Consider the following 22,355-nt stretch of genomic DNA (forward strand, 5'->3'; position numbering starts at 1 on the left):
ATTCATGTTTACCATAATTATTTTACCCTTAACCCTCTTCTTTGGTGTTAACCACTAATAATAATAATAATTAGTAGTAGCCAAGGGAGCGTCAGGGTTGCTTTTGTGATTCTTTACTCATCATTTGTCATTTGCAGAATTCCTTTTTTGCCTTGAGGCGTTTTCAAAAAAAATTATGCAATGCAAATTGCAATCTATTGATTAGAAAAAAGTTAAAAAGTGGCATTTCAATTAATAATAAGTTAATAATATGGAAGATTTTAAGAAATAAAAGAGAGATTTTTAGCGCGTGATTTATTCAATTCTGATGTTTCCACTTAACTTTCACTTTTGAACGGGTAATGCTGAATTTATGTATTAATTTTTTAAAAAGAGCTTTTAACTATTTTTTTTATGAGAAAAGAGAATTCTCATTCTGAAAAGAGTTGTAGTGTTGCTCTAAAAACGTTAGGTCTAATAAAGTCTACATGGACAAATTTAATATTATTGAAAGATGTCTAATAAGTTGTATGGACAATTTTGTAACTTTTAAAACCTTGTATAGGACAAAAAGCCTTAATTTTAAAGTTTTTATTTATAAAAAATACTAAAAAATTGGATGTTGAGGCCAAATAAGTTTTATTATTTTTGGCTTATTTAAAGTTCTGTTCCCCTGAGATTTTTTTTTATTGATCTCACAAATGTATTTACCCACACCCTCCTATACACACGCCATTCCCCATGAAGTGGGAAATAGTGGGAATCCTTCCCATTCACATTGGCCCAAATTATACCAATGTATTAGGACTTTTGAGGGTGACTGAACAAAATTACCCCTTTTTTGCTAAAATAGCAAAGGTGCCTTGTCTCCTTAACATGCAAATCTCTAAAAATTACTCTAAATCCATATAAAGTTCAATCAAACAACCAAGCACAAAGTTTGGTTTCCAAAAGTTTGAATACATCTTATTGGCTAATCCTTGACCCAATGACCACATCAGACAGATCAACAGTCCAACCACTACAGTCAAATGATCTTTGACCAAATCAACAGTTTTTGAAAATTTTATAGGTTTTATGAAAACCAGAGCTAAAATCGTGACTAGGTGATGATTTGAACAGTTCGTCCACCACCTACGTGGACGACCTAAAATTTTTCTTCTTTCTTTGCATTTTGGCATTTAAAATTCTTGATGAGATGTGTGACACATGTCCCACTCAACTGAAAATGTTTAAGTGTTCCTAAACACTACATCTTTTTCCTTTTGCTTTTTCTGGTTTTTTTCAACACTTCGAATATAGTTTCTCTAGTAGATTCAATTTCTTCGAGCTTCTCATTCTTGAATCTTATTTCTTTTTCTTATTTTTAGGATGTGTTTAGTTACATTGCCGTTTTCTAAGAAAACGGTGATGCAAGAAAACAGCAATGTTCTTTGTTGGGTTCCGTTTCTACCACTTGAGCATTTTCATCACCTCATCAGATAACCATTACTAGCAACAATGAAAAACGGAGAAACACCCCTTCTGACATTTTTCCAGACCATGCCTACCTGAGTACCTGGTTTTTTAGGCATGATCGTTTTTTCAGCGTTTTTTGAAAAATACACAATCAAACAAAGAACATGGCTTCAAACCATGAAACACCAATGTATCAAACAAAGAACATGGCTTCAAACCATGAAACACCAATGTATCAAACAAAGAACATGGCTTCAAACCATGAAACACCAATGTGGACTGTGGCACTTATGTGTCATCGTTTTCCGAGGAAATCATCATCAGTCCCAAACACCACCTTAATAAGCCAGTAGTTATCTTGCCAAAACTCCCGTTACCCTCAAGCATCCTGTTCTTTTTTAAAAGTGTAAAAAATAGGAAACAAGGGATTCTTAATGGGAGAATCACCGTTTAATTTCCACACGGCATAATAATTCTGAATCCTTGCCTGTCATAAAAAATAATAATAATAAATTCTGTGAATCCTAACTTCAATGTACACCTAAATTATACAAGAATATCAATTAAGTCTTCCGAAGAATGAAATGAACATCTGAAATTCCGAAAAACTATTTAAGGACAATAAGAAAAAAATAATCGTGGAGTTTTTTTTTTTTTAATTGCTGCGAGATGTCTTTCATTTTCCCTTTTTCTCCAAGCGCTGCAATACCGACTCTACAAACCTTTGTTGCCTAAAAATGTAAAACCAGAAATGAACAATTGTTATTTTATACTAAAAAAATAAATCAATTGCCTGCTCAGACAGAAATAGCATAGAAGGATTAGCCACACTAATAAACTCATAAATAACATTCAGCAAAGGATCTGAAGCAAAAGTTGTGATGAAAAAAAAGAGGGGAAGTCAGGAAGATAATAAAAAAGAAAAAAAAAAGATTTAAAAAACTTAGAAATTATGAAAAATAAAAGAAGTTTAATGAAGTTGTAACCAGAAAGATGAACTCAATGCATTTCCAGTATTTTTCCTGTTTTAGAGAGAGGATGTCAAGAAACAAAATTCTAAATTCTGAGCTTATTTGTCATGATAATAAAGTCCCTATTGTACACAAGAAAAGAATAATTATGGCGTACTACATAATACATATAGACCTAATCACCTAAATCTGTCATTTGATAGTTTTAATACAATTAATAAACCAAAATTGGCAAAATATTCTGCATATCACTTCTGTGGCATCAACCACCTTTTAAGCATGCTTGACGTCTTGACCCCATACATAGCCTACTTAAAACTTATAATCAAAAAGCTCAGTGGACAGAATGTTTAGATGGAGGAAATGTGGCATTGACAAGACCAACTACGAAGGGCAACTCAAGAAATGCTCTAAACATCCTTCTGGCAGATAGGTGAACTGTCAAAGGGTGACCAGCACTAGATTGCTTGTAATTTTCCTAATCTCCAACAAGAACATTATACGTTTCATTAGATGTTTCAAATTTTTACTTATCCAAAGAAATGTGGAGATGGTTTGTACACCAACACAAGTCATGTTGAAAGTTAGGGGGACAGTTTAATATATGAAGGACCATTTCCAAATGTCGGTCCCAGCTATCTGAGGTCTTGGGAAGGGTGAGCTTTTTCTGTAAAAGATCACAGGTGTGTATTTTCCCCGAGCAAACATACCAAGGGAACCCATTGTTTGTATCACCTGATACCAAGGCTCTGAAAAAGGAATTAGTTGTGAACTTACCAGCTGGATGGAGCTTCCAGATTCGTTGGTCTTGGTTTGAAGGGGAAACATAGACTTCTCTGAAGGCATGTAGGAGTTCAGCAAGATCCTCAATCTCCACATCCCTTAAGTGTCTTCTTAGGTTTAGGTTCCAGTTTGAAGCAGGGGTTGAGTCTAAAATACAGGAGGCTAAAGTAGCTTCTCTGTTTTGGGAGAGATTGAAAAGACGAGGAAATCTGTTGGCTAGAGTGTTTCAGTCCAGAATGTGATTTTGGCCCCATCCCCTACTTTATATCTAATAAAGGAAATAAAGATATCATAAATGGAGCAAATACCTTTCCAAGGGTTAGAGGCTTTTGTTTGATTCAAGGTGACCTTGCTGTCCCAACCGTTGACATTCTTTCCGTATTTGCTGATTATGACCGAGGTCCAAAGGGCGTTTGATTCTAGAGGAAACCGCCACAGCCACTTCCCCAGAAATGCTACATTTTTTTCCTTGATCCTTCCTATTCCAAGTCCTCCAGCTTCCTTTGGTCTACAGACCAAGTCCCAACTGACCAAGTGGTTTTTTTTCTCTCCACCCCCATCCCACAAGAAGTCACGCTGCAGCTTTTCAATTTTATTTCTGATCTTGGCCGGGATTTGGAACACTGAGAGATAGTAATTAGGTAGGTTAGCCAGGGAAGCCTTTATTAAAGTGAGTCTTCCTCCTTTTGAAAGATGGCTTTTCTTCCAAGTTGCCAGTCTTTTTTCACACTTTTCCACTACTGGTTCCCAGAAGCTTTGGCTTCTTGGATTTCCTCCGAGAGGCAACCCCAAGTATGAGATCGAAAAAATCTCCACTTTACAACCTAGGATCGCCTTGAAGCTGTTTACCAAACTTTTTTTTATATAAATAAGCTGCTTACCAAACTTTCACTTATGTTTATCCCCACAATGCTGCTCTTGGAAAATTTTACTTGGAGACCTGTAACTTTCTCGAAACACACAAGGACCTTTTCCAAGTTGATGATAGAATCCAGATCAGCCTCCAAAAAAACAATGATGTCATCAGCAAAAATCAAATGGGACAAGTGAATTGAGTCTTCCAACTTTAAATCCTTTCAACAGGTTTAGGCTTTTTGCTTTCTCAATGAAGTGACTGAGAATGTCTACAACCAGAGTAAACAGAATGGAGAAAGGGGGCAGCCTTGCCTAAGGCCCCAACTTGCCTGAAAATAGCCTTTTGTTTCTTCATTTATCAACACTGAGAACCGAGCAGAATTGAGGCATCCTTATATCCAATACACCACCCATCTTCTTCCAAAACCTCTAACTCCAACATATTTAGTACACAGTCCCAGACAACTTTGTCATATGCTTTCTCCAAATCGAGTTTTATAACCACTCCAGACTTGCCTGTTTGTCTTCTGTCTTCAACACATTCATCGGCCACTAAAACACTATCAATGATCTGCCTTCCTTTTACAAAAGCATATTGACTATTGGAGATTAGATCTCTAAGCACTTCCTTTAGTCTGTCTGCCAGCACTTTAGCCACAATTTTATAAATACTGCCCACCAAACTTATTGGCCTAAAGTCCTTTACTTCCAAAACGCCTTCTTTTTTTGGGATTAAGGTGATGAATGTTGAATTGTTACCTTTGTTTATGATGGCCGAATTGAAGAAATCCTTGAACACTTCCATTAAGTCCGATTTGATTATATCCCAACACAATTGGTAGAAGAACAAAGGAAAACCATCTGGGCCAGGAGATTTGTCTCCATCCATACCAAAAACTGCTTCCTTAACTTCCTGTTCTTCAAACTCCCTTTCTAGCCAAGCTTGTTGTCCCTCCGACAAACAGCTTCCTTCCCAGTTAGACAAGTAAAAGGATCTGTTGTTACTCTTTGTGTACAGCTCCTTAAAAATAATTCAGAAACTGCTCCACTATCTCCTCTTGTTCCTCCACTTCTCTTTGTGCCACCTTCAGTTTTGAGATGTAACTTTTTCTTCATCTTCCTATGGCATAGCTTTGAAAAAATCTTGAATTTTTATCCCCCTCCTTCAACCATTTTACTCTAGATCTTTGCCTCCAGTATACTTCTTCCCTCCTAACTACCTTTTCCCACTCTTTCCTTAATTCCTCCCTTCTTCTCCCTTGGCCATCTAAATTCCCATCTTGTTCCTTGCAGTCTAACTCATCCAATTCCTGAATTAACTTATTTTTTTCTTCAGCAGATGCTTTGAACTCTTCCTTTCCCCATGATTTTAACTCTCTTTAGGTACTTTAACTTCTGAAGAAAACAAAACCCAGTCCAACCGTCCACCTCACACTCCTCCCACCAAGAGGCCACATTAGATTTGAAATCTTTATGTAGAGTCCAAACCTTCTCTAGTCTAAAGGGGTGCTTTCCTCTTTTTAAGAGGATTAGGAAGTCTAGGCATTTGGGTTCTGTTTCAGGTCCATTCGAGTAGGAGGGTGCAGGTGGTCATTTTGGAGTTTTCTCTTCGTATTGAATGTTTTTGTACGTCGGTGTCTTTGGGTGCATCTGCTTTAGTGTTTGTCTTTTCTCTCGGGTGATTTCTTGTCACCTTTCCCTTTGTATTCTCTTTTTATTTTAATGATTTTCTTTACCCTTCAAAAAAAAAGTAATGAATACACCCATGAACAATAACAGAAAGCCCAGTCAAAATTTTTGGTCACCAGGTGCACAAAATTATGTTACCAGAATAGACTGTATCTTCTCTAAATGTTCAAGGACATGTTACACCATCTTGTTCAGAGAATACCATCTCAACCTCTCTGAACTACTTATATGGGATTCTGTCATGTCTGTGAAAAGCCTGCCAATGTGTCTTATAATGCATAAACAACTTAATTGTTCCTTGACACCGGCTAAGCTAGGAATGCTAAAGCTCACTTCCCTTTGCACTTATAATTCATTTCATACACAAATACATTTAACTCTAGGATTTTGCAAGTTGCAGCTACTTGGAAATTGGTCTTCCTCATATGAACTATATGATATAAAGGGTTACGAGTATGAAACCAGATGGTTGTGAACACATAAGCAGTAGTTATGAACATTGTGAAGGTGTAATTTGGATTCCATTAAAACTTGAAGAGAAGATGAGATTGACATACTTTCTTTCTCTGTGTTTGGGGCTAGGACGAGAATATTTCAAATATCCATCCCATGGAACCTTTTTAAGACCTGCTCGAACAGAAATTATGTCTCGTACCCTGCAGAGCAAGAGCAATGATTTCAGACAAAAAGAAATCATTGTTATAAGAACATGCCAGAAGGCTTAATTTTTACTATTAACTAAGAAAAAAATCTAAATGTCATGTTAGTCTTTGAAGAGCAGAAAAGATGCATAACCTAACCTCTCTGCAAATTCTATGGGTGTCTCTCCAGGTCTAATATTTTGCGGCTCCAAATACCAAACATCACAAACAACAGCCCATGAAGTCATAAGGTGCAGTAAGTGCATGGTAAAAGATTGCCTGCAAAATATATAGTGCAAGAAGATACAAACTATAGTTAAAGAGAGACATGATTGCTTGGTCAGTTCCACAAAACTGCAAAAATATTTCTTTAGAAGTACAACAAAAAGATTTTATATGCTATACATGCTACAGTTCAGTACATGTATGAACTAGTAACCTGAAGGAGATTCTTACTTCTTACTATTCCAGAAGGCATCAACAAAAATTTTATTGTACTTGATTGCTATTGGACAAACAGTGCATCCAAGTTCAAATGCACCCTAAACAGACCAAATAAATAAACAAGAGTATGTCAAAGATGAACTAGCAAGTACAATTTAAACAGAGAAAAAATTTCCAAAATAAACTTCTCAAATATAATTTATCACCAAAATTAGTAACCTAAATTCCTCTGTTTCAACATCACCAAAAATAATCTTCTGTTCGAAGGAATAACTACTATCAGAGTATGACCATCCAAAGGCAGAACAAAATGGTAATGAGAAAAAAAGGAAACTTGCTGTAACATTATTAAGAAATATCTAAAAATAAAGTTTAATACTTCCTTTTCAAAGGGTTTCTACAGAGAAATATGAATCAAACCTTCTTGAACATGACTGTATAGTGGTTATTTACACATGTTCCTTCTGGAAATATAAGAAGAGGATTGTTGTCAACCCCTTGAATGTGGTCTCTTAACCTATGAAACACAAGAACAGCATGATGATGATGGTGGATTATATTGTGTTCCAGAGTATTCTCAAGCCAATAAGCTTATGATATCAAGAATACAATTCTTACTTTCTTGCTACAATTTCACGGTCCTTTGCTTCTGCACGATTGAACCAGATACAACCTACACTCTCCAAAATAGTGCTTTGCAAAAGCCCTATACAAAAGAACCAACAATTAAATGCATGAAATCATCTGGATACCTCCACATGGTTAGCATAATTACAACATGATACCATGTACCAGATATTGTATGAACATTTATAAAATTATAATACTTTACAACATTAACACTTCAAAAAATATGAAATGGTTTACACTTTAACAAATTTATAATGAAACTGTATAAATTTTAGAAATTTCATTTGTTTTGGCAACAGATATATTTTTTTTTTTTGATAATTCAACAGATAAAGTTTTTAAGTATGCAGATCTTACTTGGATAGTTTTAATTGACTTTCCCTATATTCTCTAATATTTTAATGTATGTTAATTGCTTGTTATACTTCTAGAGTTCCACTATGGTGTTTAAGACATTTCAATTTGCAGACTTCAAATCTGAACTGGACCAAATCTTTTTTCATCCCTTTTTAATGTATACTTCTTTTTCAACAGTTGAGAATATACATATCAGCTGTACTTTTTAACATGGTTATTTTGCCTTCTAACAATTTTAATACAAACTCTTTAAATGACATATATATACAATATTAATACACATCTAATTACCTATGTATACATATGCAATATATATTGTATTGACCTGGGCATTATTCACCAAGTATTGTGTTACCCATTTCACTTCTTTCAGCTCTACAAACTTGTTGTTTTCATTCTAGGATTGACATTAAGGCTGTCTTTGGGTTGATGGATTTCAGAAGTGGAAATTCACTATCCTCCTGCAATTTCACAAGTCATCAAATTTGACACTTGAGCTCCAAAATGACAATGCAGAACCCAGAAATTTTGGACTTGGGAAGTATCATTGCACAAAAACATTGGCATGTTTTTTTTTTGATAAGTAACATTGGCATGTTTTGTTTTCTTTCTATTTTCCCCTTAGTGGGTGGCAACCTTCAAGCACAAAATCTAGCCCTCCAAGGCTGAACCATGTGGCAAAGAAAACTAAAAGAAAAAGAAAATTCAGTACAAACAAAACAGAATTTCTGGAAAAAAAAAGTATAGATACATGAATGCATACATATAAATAGAATATCTACAGGTATCTAGGGAAACTCAGATAGACAATTGGCCTTGGACGCTTACCAACCCATCCAGGATGCTTCTGCATAATTACAGCAAATGCAGTCATCTGTTCTAAAACAATAAAATCTATCATGGAAGTATGATTGGCCACAAAAACCTGTTCAAGCCATAAAACAGAAATTCAGATCCATAAGCATATGTAATACAAATTAACAATATTAAGTAGCCACTTAGAGAAACATCAACTCACACCAAGAAGCTACAAGAAGCCTAGAACAAGGCTGCTAACTAATAATACCTGCTTGGGTCGCATGCTTGGCCGTGGCCCATGATATTTGACAACCCCAGTCCATGATGCAACAAAGAAGCTGCATATTAACTCCACCAGATATCTCTGAAGAGAAAACAATTTACATTGAATGACCCAAATGTATGAAATGCATAACTAAACAAAATCCAAATAACATTAAGAACAATAATGATGATTAAAAAGATGAACTATTCCTTAGAAATAAAATAAAATAAACTAGACCACACCTGATGCATGTGGGTCTTAGTAATATTAAAATAAACTACTCATTTAGTAATACATAATATGTATTGTACAGCATGCCCTAAATTTTTAAAAACCAAAAAGCGCCATTATCCAATGTTGGTCCTGGTCATCCAGGATCTTGGGAAGAGTGAACTGGATACCAACCTAACCTTTGGCACAAGCAAAGCAGCCACTCTCAGACTCAATTTGAAAGCAATGGGTTGTAATTCAAGTCATGGAGCAACAAATGCATATCAACAGCAGTATATCCAACAAAACATCCAATATTATTACCATTTTTTTCCAAAAGCACATAAAAAAAATTTATGAGTAGTTAAAGGATATAACTCAAAAACTGCATAAAGCAATATAGAGAGAAAAATGGTTATACCTCTATCTTCTTCCTCCACTTATCATGACTTCTCAATAGGAAATGTGCAGGAATGAAGGATGAAAGGAATATTATCCACCCAATTGTTAACACTAGAACTCTGCATATTTAAATAAGATGCATCAAATTACTGATAAAATCTAAAAGCTCATTATTGGGTATACAAGGTTCTTCATGACTCAAATAAGTCAGTGTGAACCTATTTAGCTGCAAAAGAATCAGAGATGAAACTTTTGCCTGTCATTGCAAAAATTGTTGAACTTCATCACATCAAAGACATTCAAGAATTAACATTCATGTGAATATCATGCATAGTTGCATACTGGTCCTTTATTTTTTTATTTTTTTCTTTTCAAGTCAATAGAAAAATAATTTACAAGATAGGAAACAAGAGCAGCTCCTAGCCATAGATGGTCTCAGAACTATTCAACCACTTGAACATAAAAGCTATACAAGGAGCAAGTGCCCACGGTACATCTTAAAGAAAAGGTTAAAGAAAAGAGTGCACATGAGGAGCTGCCCTTATTTCCTATCTTGCTCCTTGAGCTGAAATGACAGTCAAGAGTCACTAATCTCATTATGGATATGTGTTTTTCCCACTCCCCACACTTTGACTCCATTGGTTTGTTTTAGCATTTCCATAGCACAAGGAAACCAAGAACAAGGGCTAATACATTGACTGACCACTGGAAGGAGACATTCATTCTAAATGCTACGCTATGTTACATTGACTGACACCAGCATGACACTAGAGGGGATCCTCTTTTTGTCAAATCTGTCATGGATGATTAAAGAATGTGAAACTCTTGAAGTGAAATTTGGACATAAAACTTAAAAAATCAGTATAATTAATTCCAAACTATCTTATTTTTGTGGCCTTTTTTGAATTTATCTATGCTTCTAGATGTAATTTGTTTTCATTTCGATAATTGATCCATTACTTATATAACAAAAAATATTAATGAAAATTAAAAAATAGTATATGCTTTCCAGGTCCCTGAATACTATTGTAGTTTCCATGTAATGTAGATGCTATGGTATGGATATCTCTAAAAATATGCAAGTAGCTCCAATGGAACTCTTCTCAAATTACGAAACACCCAAACAGAGTTGATGAATCCCCTTCTACCAACAAACTTTCAAAGCAGGCATGACTGTACGGAGGAAGCTGGTTATCAATTGGTTCAAAGACGGTACTGAGGGGCTTCAAACCTTTGATGATCATGTTAGAGAGGCTAGAGTTAAGGCAATCAAAGTGAACATCGGATTCAGACAAATTCATAGACCATCAAACTCCTTCACTAAAAGTTCTGCCCAAGGAGGTTGAGAGATCTGAGATGTATTGAGGACAATCTTTCAGAGATGGCTTATGACTTTGTATTTTCATTAAATAATTATGGTGCTCTATTTGATATTCTTTGCATCCACAGTGAGGTTTATCATATCTTGCTTCCTCTTCTAAGAGTTCTTGCCAATTTGTCACAATATACAAAGATCTGTTTTTTTTTTTTGAATAAGTATTGTATTGATATTGAAAATCAATTACACCAGCCCATGTACAAGGAGAATATACAAAAACCTCAGAAGTTTTTTTCTTTACACCTTAAGGCAATTAATTGTTCAAAGCTACTCAAGGAGTATTACAATCAGCTTCTAAAAATCAGAAGAAATAAATTGAGGTGGTGATGACCAGGTGTGAGTTCTAGAAAGAGAAAGAGAGTAGCGGGCCAGCTTATGAGCCACTATCTTCCCATTTCTTCTAATGTGAGTAACTGAGCAGTGGGAGATTGAGTTTAACAGCTCTCTGCAATCGGCAAGAACATTGGTAATTCGCCAAGGAAGAGAAAGATCCTCCCCTAACAGAGAAGAAATTACTTGCAGCACATCTCCCTCGAGGATAATACAGTTCAGATTTAGGTCCACAGAGAGCTTGAGAGCCTCAAGTAGTGCCTTAGCTTCACATTCCGCTGATGAGCACAAAGGAAGGGGAACTGCCCTTACTAACACTACCGATCCAATCCATTATGATCCCTTAGGACAACCCCGGCTCCAGCTTTCTCAGAAGACAATGCCCCATCAAAATTGATTTTTAGCCAATTAGTAGGGGGCCTAATCCAAGATACAGCATGATGGAAAGGTGATGGAGAAATCTGACTTTGTTCAAAATGCAAAGTTGTCTCTTGAAGATCCAGAAATTGGGTTTCAATAGAGTTAAGCACATGGGTCGGGTCAAAGCAGCCATTCTCCATAACTACCTTGCAGCGAGCCTTCCATATAATCCAAAGAATTGCCGAGCAACAAGCCAGAGTGGATAAGTTATTAGTGAAAGTTGGATCATCTGTCTGTGCCCAGATATGTTTAATCACAGGGCAGTCGAAGAACAAATGTTAAAGAGACTCCTCTGCCTGGTGACAAAAACCTCAGAAGTTGCCCAAAGAAAGGTCCAACTTGCAAAAGAGAATAAAGCTGGACACCATGAAATATCCTTTGTACACCCACCAAGAACACCATTATAGAAAAGTGTCCTATGCCTAAGAATCTTGTTTCCCAGGTCAGTGATTTGTAGGGATGCAAATTCAATACCCAATTTCAAGAATCAAGATATTCCACTGTGTTGAGCCCAGGCCTTTGGGGCACCCTTTTAAAATTTAATAAATGCCTAACCCAACCCCACCCAAGTTGCAGCCCTAGTGATTTATGATTATCCCCTATTAGCATTCAATTCTTTTCAAATGTAAAACATCCAAAACACTGAAAAGGTCCTTTATGGCCATTAACTCTCAACCCAGGCTACTCTTCTTTTGCAAATGTAAAACATCAAAATCACTTAAAAGGTCCTCCTTTATGGTGAAACTTAATGACAAAAAGGAAAGAATAGACTTAAATGCTAACTCAACCGTTGAAAAATAAAAGCCTAGATTATTTGAATCATGAGAATACCGACTTTGTTTCAAGAAACTAAGTTCTAAAGATCAGTCAGGCAACTAAAATCTCAAAAATCAAGTTCTGATGAGAGACACAATCCAAAATTCTGAATAACACTTAGCACTGAGTACATATCATACAGAGATCACTTCAACTTGCACTATGCTGGTATATGGAACAAAAATGCAATGATTTTGGGGACAAGTGTAGAGGTATCAGGAAGGTAATAGGCTCCATTACAGGGTTCATGTTTCATTAGAGTTTGATCAAAAGGTATTCAATGGCTAAAATTCAGCTTCTTCGTTTTCTTCTGGGAAAAATTATTTCATCCTAATCCATCAATGATGGATTAATTAAAACTTAAAAGAGCCAACTCCATCCCATTCAAAGACCAAGAAATGAATAAACTTCATGGTTTTTCTTCTTTTGGCTCATAAGCAAATATAGACCTGAAATTTGTTACAACCCGTGAAATATCAGTTGCAAAAAGCTCATTATGAATGATCTTCACCTTTATCCTGTCCCAACAAAATTTAAACAATAAACAATATTTGGGAAATGGCTATGGAGATGGCCATTAGAGAGAGAAAGATTGTGGTATGAGGTGATAGGAAGTATTCATGGCCACTCAGAGAGAGCGGATGGGATGCTGGTGTTTCTCAGTGGGCAACTTTGGCAACACCTTGGAAGGCAATCCACAGTCTTCTCCCTCAACTCAACAATTTTCTCAGGTCTGATGTGTGTATTGGTAATTCGGTTCTGTTTCGGAAAGATGTTTGGGTTGAGGAGGTTACATTGAAGGACCTCTTTCCATCCTTATTCTCTATCTCTCTGTATAAGAAAGAACTTGTTTCTTCTTTTTGTTCCCCTTTGGAATCTCCTTTAACTCCAGCCTGGGACTTTGGGTTCTGAAGAGGTCTAAGGGATGAGGAAATTGTGAGTCTAACTGGCCTATTGAATTCTCTTGAAAAAGTGTATTTGGATCCCACGGAACCAGATAAAAGGTTTTGGACTCTTGTGCCCTCAGGGAATTTTTCTTGTGCTTCTTTCTTCAAGGCCCTATGTCATCCTCTATATTCTCTTTCTTTCCATTTTAAGGAGGTTTGGTGTAAGCCTATTCCCCCTAAGGTCTTGGCTTTCTGTTGAGAAGTGTTTCATGGGAAAGTAAATACCTTAGATAATCTACATAGGAGAAGGCCCTCTCTCTGCCTCCCGCCCAATTGGTGTACTCTTTGAAAATCCTTTGGTGAGGACTGCAACCATTTACTAATTTCCTGTACTGTTACAGCAGATTTGTGGGATTGGCTCTTCTTGATTTTTGGATGCAGGTGGAATAGGCCAGCAGATGTAAGCAGGCTTTTTGACCCTTTTACCTTTGTTTGGCACCATTGAAGAGGAAGAATAATGTGGAGGGTTGCAAGAGCAGCTTTGCTTTGGACAGTGTGGGAAGAGAGGAATGCCAGAATATTCCAAGAGAAGGTGCAAAGCCAACAAGATCTAAAGGAATGTATCCTATACAGGGCTATAGTGTGGTTAAAATCTCTAGATTTATTTCAGCAGTTCTCTTTTAATGACCTGTGGAGGCATTGGGCAGAAAGTGGCAAACAATTCTTCTCTGAGGACAAAGATGCAAATGAGCTGGGTACCCCCATCTGAAGGTTTCATGAAGTTAAATTTTGATGGTAGTAGTCTGGGCAATCCAGGTCTTCCTGGGATGGGAGGGGTTATAAGGAATGTAAGTGGTTCTGTAACTTTTCTATTTTCTGGTCCTTTAGGTGAAGGGGACTCCACGAGGGCAAAACTATTAGCTGCACTACAAGGGGTACAGTTTGTTGTACAGCTAGGAGTGGAGCAGCTACTAATAGAAGGTGATTCTCAGGTGGTTGTGGGGTGGTTACAAAAACCAGAGACTACAATTTGGTGCTTCAAAAATGAACTTAAAAGATTCAAATGCTTGACGAGGAATTTGGATGTTAGAATACAATGGGTAGGGAGATCTGCCAATGCTATGGCTGATTGTTTAGCCAAGCAAGGGGAAAATAGGGAAAATCTGTATTGGGCTCAATTGTAAATCCTTCTTAGTTCTTGATGGGTTGGAGAGGTTGCAGCTTGTACCTCTCCAAGTGTATCCTATATCAGTGGTTTATTAATAAATTCTTCATTTATAAAAATAAAAAATAAAAAAATTTAAACAATAGCAAACTTAATTTGCACGAGTATGTCAGTTTTTCAGACTGAAATGCATAACCTTGAGTGGTGAACAAGAATTTCATCAGGAAATCATGCAGAAAAAAAAATAAAGCTATTAACATATATAAAGGATTTCAAAGAAATAAAAACTTGCAAAAAAAATGCCAGATGAGGAAAACTAAGAAAACATGACATAAAGGGGTGTCAAGGCCATATGATCTGCAATTCTTTAAAAAAAAATAGTAAAAACAGAAGGGTGTGATTTATAACTCTGAATTTTGTTCTATTTCCCAACTACAAAGAATTGGTGAATAACCAATCAACTACCATGGAAAGAAAGCTTTAGATATAAAATAATTATCAATTAAGAATAAAAATAAGCATACAAAGGAATTACTAAGGAAAAATTAGGACTATGATGGGATACTAAAACTATGAATGCTAAAAAAATAACAGTCACCACAAAAATGTCAACAATATTAATTTCAAAAACAAAGGACTCACCTAACAGGAAAAAGAATCCCATATCTTACCACCACTCCAAAGCACCAAAGTGGAAATAAATATACATTCCAATTCCAAGGTTCTGACGGATTTGACTTGAAACAACGAGTGAAAGAATCCTGCTCATCCAGAATGAAAAGTTTTAAGAGATTAAACAGATGATAAAGATAGCAATCAACTTAAGAAATTTTAAGAATATACAGAATAGGCAAAAAGAGATACCCCTTTGCCTCCATCTAATAAAAACCTATGCTATAACTAGAGTTCTGAAATGCTCCATTTGTATCTAATATTCATGTGACATTGACTTTATAGGTCTTTGCAGCCAATACACATATAATTAAAATTTAAAATGTTTTAGCACTCATGGCACTTAATTACATTTGATTGTTTATGCAGCTCTGAAGCAACGCCACAGGATTTAACTTGCCGATCTCCACCTATTTCCAGTTTTGAATGGATACAGGCACGAGAATCAGAACCCAACACATTTCTGAGGGTCCAACTTGGTGAACCTAAAAAGAGTAGGATTAGTGGACACCTCTCACATGTATGATATTTTATGATTATATTAGATATTATGACTTTTTTTATACTATTCTTAAAGTTCATAGTATTATAAGTATAACAGTTTAAATAGTTAAGTGACAATTTACAATTGACATAGTTACAACTGTTGCTTATTTTCACGTAGTCACACTAGTCATTTTTCATTATTTCCCTAATTTCAATGTTAATTGGAAAAAAAAATCCAATAAACAATGGGTCATAAGTTGTGTAAATTGGGGAAGTACAAATATGAGTCCCCTATTGAATAATTTGATTTTTCTTTTTTTTTGAAACAGGTGAAGTATAAATTCATTAAAGAAGAAAACCATGTACAACAAGAATAGTTTGAATGATTGGACTGTTATTAAACAAAGGCATTTAAGGTGAGGCTTTGTAATTTTTTAGAGTCTAGGTTGCAGGTATTTTGCTAAGTCAACCTAATTCACACTATAGCTGAGCCCAGTGTTTTAAAAGCGCAAGGCACAAAAAAGGTACAGGGGTCAATTTGTGCCTGAGGCGCAAGGCGCAAGGCGAGGCACGCGCCTTTTTGAAGCAAGGCGCAAAAATACAAAAAAAAATGCTAATAAATAAAAAAAAATGTCAGAAATTTAAAAAATGCCAAAAAATCAAAAAAAAATATTAAACATAATATTAATAAAAATATAAACTTAAAATTTAAAATAAATTTTTTAAAAAACCTATTATCTAAAATTAAAATACATAAACATAAGATGTAAAGCATGTTCAAATGAGAATTTAAAAAATAAAATCAAACATATAAAACATTTTCAAGCATGTAAAACCTCTAATCTCTTTTTTCACTCAATTGCATTACTTCAAGTAACTAATGTAATGTAAAACATATTACATTCCTGATTCTACAAGCTTCCTTTGTGCCACACCCCTCAAGACAAGCCCAAACAAGTCCACGTTAGGTCTTAAATTCTTAGTTTTCACACAAAAAGCAATGATTTTATAGTTTTAATTGCTTTTTAAGAAAACATTTTATTAGGATGAATGAATGAGCAACATTTTATTAAGACCTAATGCAGACTTGTTTGGGCTTGCCTAGAGGGGTGTGGCACGGGGGTCCGGGGGCGGAGCCCCCAGCCTAGCCGCTATGTTCAAAAAAGCAAAAAAACATCAAATTTTCAAAAGGCGCACGCCTGGGCTGAGGCACAAGGCGTATTAGGCGCACCAGGCTGCGCCTAGGACCTAGGCAAGGCACATACCCTGAAATGCACCTGGCCTATGTGCCTAGGCGCGCCTTTTTAAATCATTGGCTGAGCCCAACATGTATTTTGAAGAGTCAGACACAGGATGACTCCTGGACACAAGTCCCCTCCAAGAGTGGGGTGTCCATGCAATACTGCTTATTTATTTTGAGTTATAGATAAGTATATACATCATGCTCTTCAATTTTAAAACATTGTTCCTTTTGGCAATTATTGTGTCACTGTAACAATAGTTTCAAGCAATTGGAATTTTACAGAATACCACCAATTGAACATAGCATATGATTATATGAGTTTTCCTTCAAGTTTTCTTCCATTACACATGACAAGAAAGTTTGCATGAGCAACATGAATATGCTGACAACTAGAAAAGAGAGGGATAATATCATAGTACTAAACAATCATCAAAACCAAACTCAAATAGAAGAATAAATCTCACTCTCACAATATTCTGATAACAGCATACTATTTGTTAACATCATCAAAACTAACCAGCCACAATGAGAATTATCAACATGACCCAGTCAATTTTGAACATATTTGGTCCAATTGCAGGATAAAATGTCAATATTCCACTCCTCCAAAAACTACCAAATTACAAAGTCCAAATGGAGTGGGATTCAAGAAGTTGAAAGACATTCTGATTTTTAAATTCTGAAATTACAGATAACCAAGAAGCAAGTCTATTGGCAGCAGTCTTAAGCAGGTCTTCAGGAGCTCTAGCTTTGTTGCAGAAGATGTGACTGTTCCTTTCAGACCAAACAGTGACCAGGATAACTGCAGGAATTGTTTTCCAGACCAGCTTCCCTCTCTTACTCAGACCAGAAAGCTTCCAATTATACAGCACCTCCTTTACAGATCGAGGCATGACACAGCTGATGCCGGATGATTTGATGAAATGCTCCCATAACTTAGCAGACAGAGGGCAATGAATGCAAAGATGATCACCAGATTCATGAACCCAGCCACATAGACCACAGTTCAGATCAGGAATCTGAATCCCATGTCTAAGCAAATTCGTTCTAGACAAACATTTGTCTAGAGCCAGTAAGTACCCAAACCAGAATAGAGGGACTAGTAGGGACCCAAATCTGCAGGAATTGTTTTCCAGACCAGCCTCCCTCTCTTACTCAGACCAGAAAGCTTCCAACTACACAGCACCTCCTTTACAGATCGAGGCATGACACAGATGATGCCGGCTGATTTGATGAAATGCTCCCATAACTTAGCAGACAGAGGGCAATGAATGCAAAGATGATCACCAGATTCATGAACCAAGCCACATAGACCACAGTTCAGATCAGGAATCTGAATCCCATGCCTAAGCAAATTCGTTCTAGACAAACATTTGTCTAGAGCCAGTAAGTACCCAAACCAGAATAGAGGGACTAGTAGGGACCCAAATCTGCTTGCTAGGGAATTCCACATTAGAACCTTGAGTTAGTTTTTCAGCCATAGATTTAACAGAGAAACATAGTTGTCAAGGCAATGCCTAGGCAACAAGGTGACCTTGGAGTCTCGCCTCGCCTAATCACCAAGCAGTTTTCTATAGCGTGTTATAACAAACTTTTATATTCTTAAATTTTTGAGGTTATAATTATAAAATAGACATTTTTAAACTAAAATATTCATTGTGTTTATATACTAATTTCTTTTTGTTATTTTCTTATATGTTAGGGTTTAATCAACACAAACATTGCTGAATGCTGTATTGAACCCTCAAAGACTTCAAAACCTGAACCAATAAGTAAGAAAGAACATAAAATGTTGTCCAATCAACACATTTTTAGGGGTTCAGCCCCTATATTTTTCAAATTTTCTTTTCTTCTTTTTCTTCTCATGAATATGTTGTAATATGTTGATTTTCTATACTTTAACATGAAGTTTATACTTTTCTTATGAAAATTATGGATATTTATTAAGGAAATGTGATTATGGAACCTAGGAAACTACCCTAGGATACATGTTTTTACTTAAAAAAAATCCATCGTCCATAGACCCCACCTAGGCAACTAGGCGCCCCCCTGTCCCCTAGCCTCACCTTGGCGCATTAAAAACTATGCTGAGAAAACACCATCACCACTCCATTTCCATTTCCATTCATCTTCCACATTAACAGAAACATGCTGATTCTGCAATAGCTGTAATAGCTCCAGCAGCTGCTCCAACTCTCAGTCATGGAGGTTCCTTCTAAAGAGGGGACACCAAACAGCACACCCCTCCTCCCACTCAAAGGAGTCAAAGACTGATGCATCAGGGGAGGAGGCACACTGACAGAGGTTAGGGAAGACCTCAGCCAGGGGGGAGTTCAAACACCAGGGGTCCTTCCAGAATTTCAGCCTCTTTCCATCTCCCACCTTATACTCCAGACCTTCTGGAAAAGAGGGGAAGATTTTCATAATACCTTTCAGTCCTTTCCACAAGGAACAGCCCCATGTCTGAAGAGGGTCCAAAGATCTCCAGTTACTCCAATCCACACCATATTTAGCAGCAACTAGAGACCTCTGCCATGCATCCCTTTCAGAACCAAATCTCCAAATCCACTTACTTAAGAGGGCATAATTAAAAGCCTTTAGTTTTCTCACTCCCAGATCACCTTCTTTAACAGGCAAACAGACCTGATCCCAATTAACTAAGTGAATTTTCTTTTCTTCTTCCCAACCCCTCCACAAGAAGTTCCTTTGGAGGGATTCTAACTTCTTAGATACCTTGGAGGGGATGGGAAAGAGCAAAAGAAAATAGGTGGGGAGGTTGGAAAGGGTACTCTTTAACACCTACAAATAACCACCTAAGAAAATTATCATTCAAGTGCGACCTAATAATTCAATCCTTGTCATAATATTGAGAATAAGATGTCCAACAATGGGTCTACTCTCAATACTGCCTTATTATCACTTTTTGTTCCGCGGATCATATGAGAATTACTCCAAACAGGTCAAACAACTCAGAACTTAATGAAAAGGAAATGCCACAGCAGACATTAAAAGTATGTTTTACAAGACCACATCTACCAAATTATATTAATGCAATATTTTGACACACAAAGGAGATATAAATTGATTATTAGTTGATCCAAGAGAAAATGCAGCCAAATTTTCTATTATTTCCACACTTCACAACATCTGCTTGTTCACCTAAGGCACTCACCAGTAGACATTTGTTTCTTGAATATATTAAATTGAAAAGACACTTTAAACATGTCAATTTTACCCATACAGTGCTGCTCCCTCCATACTATATTGATGATATAAGTTTGAGCCAAATGAAACTTGTCACAGCCTAATGGCTACAAATCCTCTCTGTCCATCCATTTTCATCTCATATAACTATTTGCAACTGGTTACATGAACCCTGTTCTGCCTATCTGCTCTCTTTTGGATAATATCTCTGTTAAGTAACTAGCTTTCAATTTTTTTTCTTTTTCTCTTTGTTCCACTTCAACCACACCTTTACTTGCGTATCCTTCTATCATTCAGTATGTTTCTAAGCTTCGGTACGTCAGAAGTTTCAAAAAAAAATTATTTTTCTTCGTGGAATCTGTTTGGGACAGAGCTATATGGGCCTATAGAGCCAAAACAAGCCTCAGAATTGTGCAACCTCAGAGCCATAAGTAAATAAATCAAGTACCATTTTAATCACCAAGTCTTACAATAATCTCCCGCCCCATAGGTATTCTGTATCAGAATAGAAATAAATATGTCGATGAAAATGTATACATTTAGGAAACCTTATTCGTTTTCAACACCCAAAACACTTGTACAACTGAGGTGGCGCCACTAAATATGTTGTTGCATTTATCTGAACAGAACTAGAAAAAGAAAAAACAATGGCGAAGCGAATGAAGCAGAGAGCCAAAAAACAGAGACTTACATCAACAATGGCACCAGCAGCCTCGGTTAGAGTAGGCGAAATGTCGAGCAAATCACGCCTGATCAGATTTTATGAACAGTATCATTAGTAGCAGAAGATTTAGATTGAAGAAAATTAAATAAAAAGAAGAAAAATAGCGAAAATGAAGGTGGTAATGGTTATTAGTAGGAGCCAAAGGGATTACAAGTGAAGCTTCTCGTTAGACTCTTGAATGGCTTCTGAAGGTAAATATTCCTCTATGTTTGGTCGATCCAAGTCCATCTTCGAACTCGATGGGTTGAGCTCACTCACTCAATTTTAGGTAATTTCTTCTTCAACGAGTGTTTTGCTTCCTCCACCACGGAGATTTGCCTCCCTTTCAGAACCCACGCCCCACTTATGTCGATTCGATTCCGTCGGGTTTTTTACTTATTCGCTTATCGTAGAAGCAACGTGCCATGAGAACTTGTTTTGGCAAGAGATCTCAACCGTCTGATCTACTCGATATTGGGGGATATCGGGGCTTAATCTCGAATCCGGATCTCTCGACCGCATAAATTCTATTCACGTCTACTCACATAACATCGCAGTCATACATGGAGAACATCTCATCTTTCTACATAGTATTACGTAGGGGGAGATTCCCATACTCAGGTGTTCCCATTTCCCAATTCACGGGATAGTGTATTGTAGATAGACGTGGGCAGAATTCTCGTGGGCAGGAGATCCGGAGTCCTTAATCACAACGAGGTGGGCTGCGGAATATGGATGTTATTGTGTTGAGTGTTGACGTTGGAAAGTTATTAAGGATAAATTACAAGTACCCCCCTTAACTTTTACTTGATAACAAATACATTCCTATATTTTAACAGGGTGTTTGGTTTGTTTACGCCTATTGAGTAAACATTTTGTACTTATGTGACAGTAAAACCGAGAAAAGAAATTAATGAGGGTATTAATGACACATGGGCATCATTAGGTACTACATCATCAAAATGCCAATAAATGCTTATATACTCGTTTCAGGAAGCTCTAAAATGAAGCTTCCTGAAATGGGAAAGGCACATAGAAACCGAAGTTTGCTTTTGCAAACGTGGATACATACAAATACAATTAATAAGACATTCACTAACGTGGTGCCTATGTGGCACCGTTTACTCATGTCATGACAAAAGTTGTTACAATTCCAAAATATCCATCTAAATTTTCCTTATTTTTTTTCTCTCTCATTTTTTTTCTTAAATCCTAACTATTGTGCCTCCATGGCTTCTTGTCAGAAAATACTTATGCCATTTCACAATCGTTGGAGAAGGAAGTTTTTTTCCAAATAAGAATTGATCAATCATGAGGTGATCATGTGTACCACCAAATTAAATCAAGCTGAGTTATTCCTAAGATGAATTTATAAATGGCAACACATGAATGAAATAAAATTTAGGGGTTTTTACCATTCAGTCCACCCCTAGATGAAGCTACTAGTAGACTAGGGGTGGATTGAATCCTACCTGTGGATTGATGCCAAATTTATGGGCGGATGTGGTTTATAGGGGGGCTATTAATAGACTAGGAGGGGCTGCAAATTAGATTTCTGAAGGGGATTGC

General features: G+C 36.5%; 1 protein-coding gene across 1 annotated transcript; it reads right to left on the reverse strand.

Annotated features, from left to right (window-relative positions):
- Window positions 1-1,907: 1,907 nt before the first annotated feature.
- On the reverse strand, window positions 1,908-21,162 carry LOC104604905 (glycerol-3-phosphate acyltransferase 9-like). The gene is made up of 12 exons (XM_010269474.3): window positions 20,959-21,162; window positions 20,775-20,832; window positions 15,121-15,239; window positions 9,502-9,601; window positions 8,874-8,969; window positions 8,636-8,732; window positions 7,439-7,526; window positions 7,241-7,337; window positions 6,833-6,918; window positions 6,536-6,655; window positions 6,293-6,391; window positions 1,908-2,168 (listed from the first exon to the last, which is right to left on the reverse strand). Exons 1-12 carry the CDS (start codon window positions 21,033-21,035, stop codon window positions 2,114-2,116), a joined length of 1,092 nt encoding a protein of 363 aa, XP_010267776.1. The 5' UTR covers window positions 21,036-21,162; the 3' UTR covers window positions 1,908-2,113.
- Between the last annotated feature and the right edge of the window lie 1,193 nt (window positions 21,163-22,355).

This window comes from Nelumbo nucifera, chromosome 1 (assembly GCF_055504915.1).
Source record: "Nelumbo nucifera cultivar China Antique chromosome 1, China Antique-T2T, whole genome shotgun sequence".
NCBI classification, from domain to species: Eukaryota; Viridiplantae; Streptophyta; class Magnoliopsida; order Proteales; family Nelumbonaceae; genus Nelumbo; species Nelumbo nucifera.

Coding starts and splice junctions, on each gene's coding strand:
- LOC104604905 (XM_010269474.3), bottom strand. CDS start 21,035: ATGGACTTGGATCGACCAAACATAGAGGAATATTTACCTTCAGAAGCC. Junction 20,833..20,958: donor TCTAACGAGAAGCTTCACTT/GTAATCCCTTTG, acceptor AAATCTGATCAG/GCGTGATTTGCTCGACATTT. Junction 6,392..6,535: donor CCCATAGAATTTGCAGAGAG/GTTAGGTTATGC, acceptor CTTGCTCTGCAG/GGTACGAGACATAATTTCTG.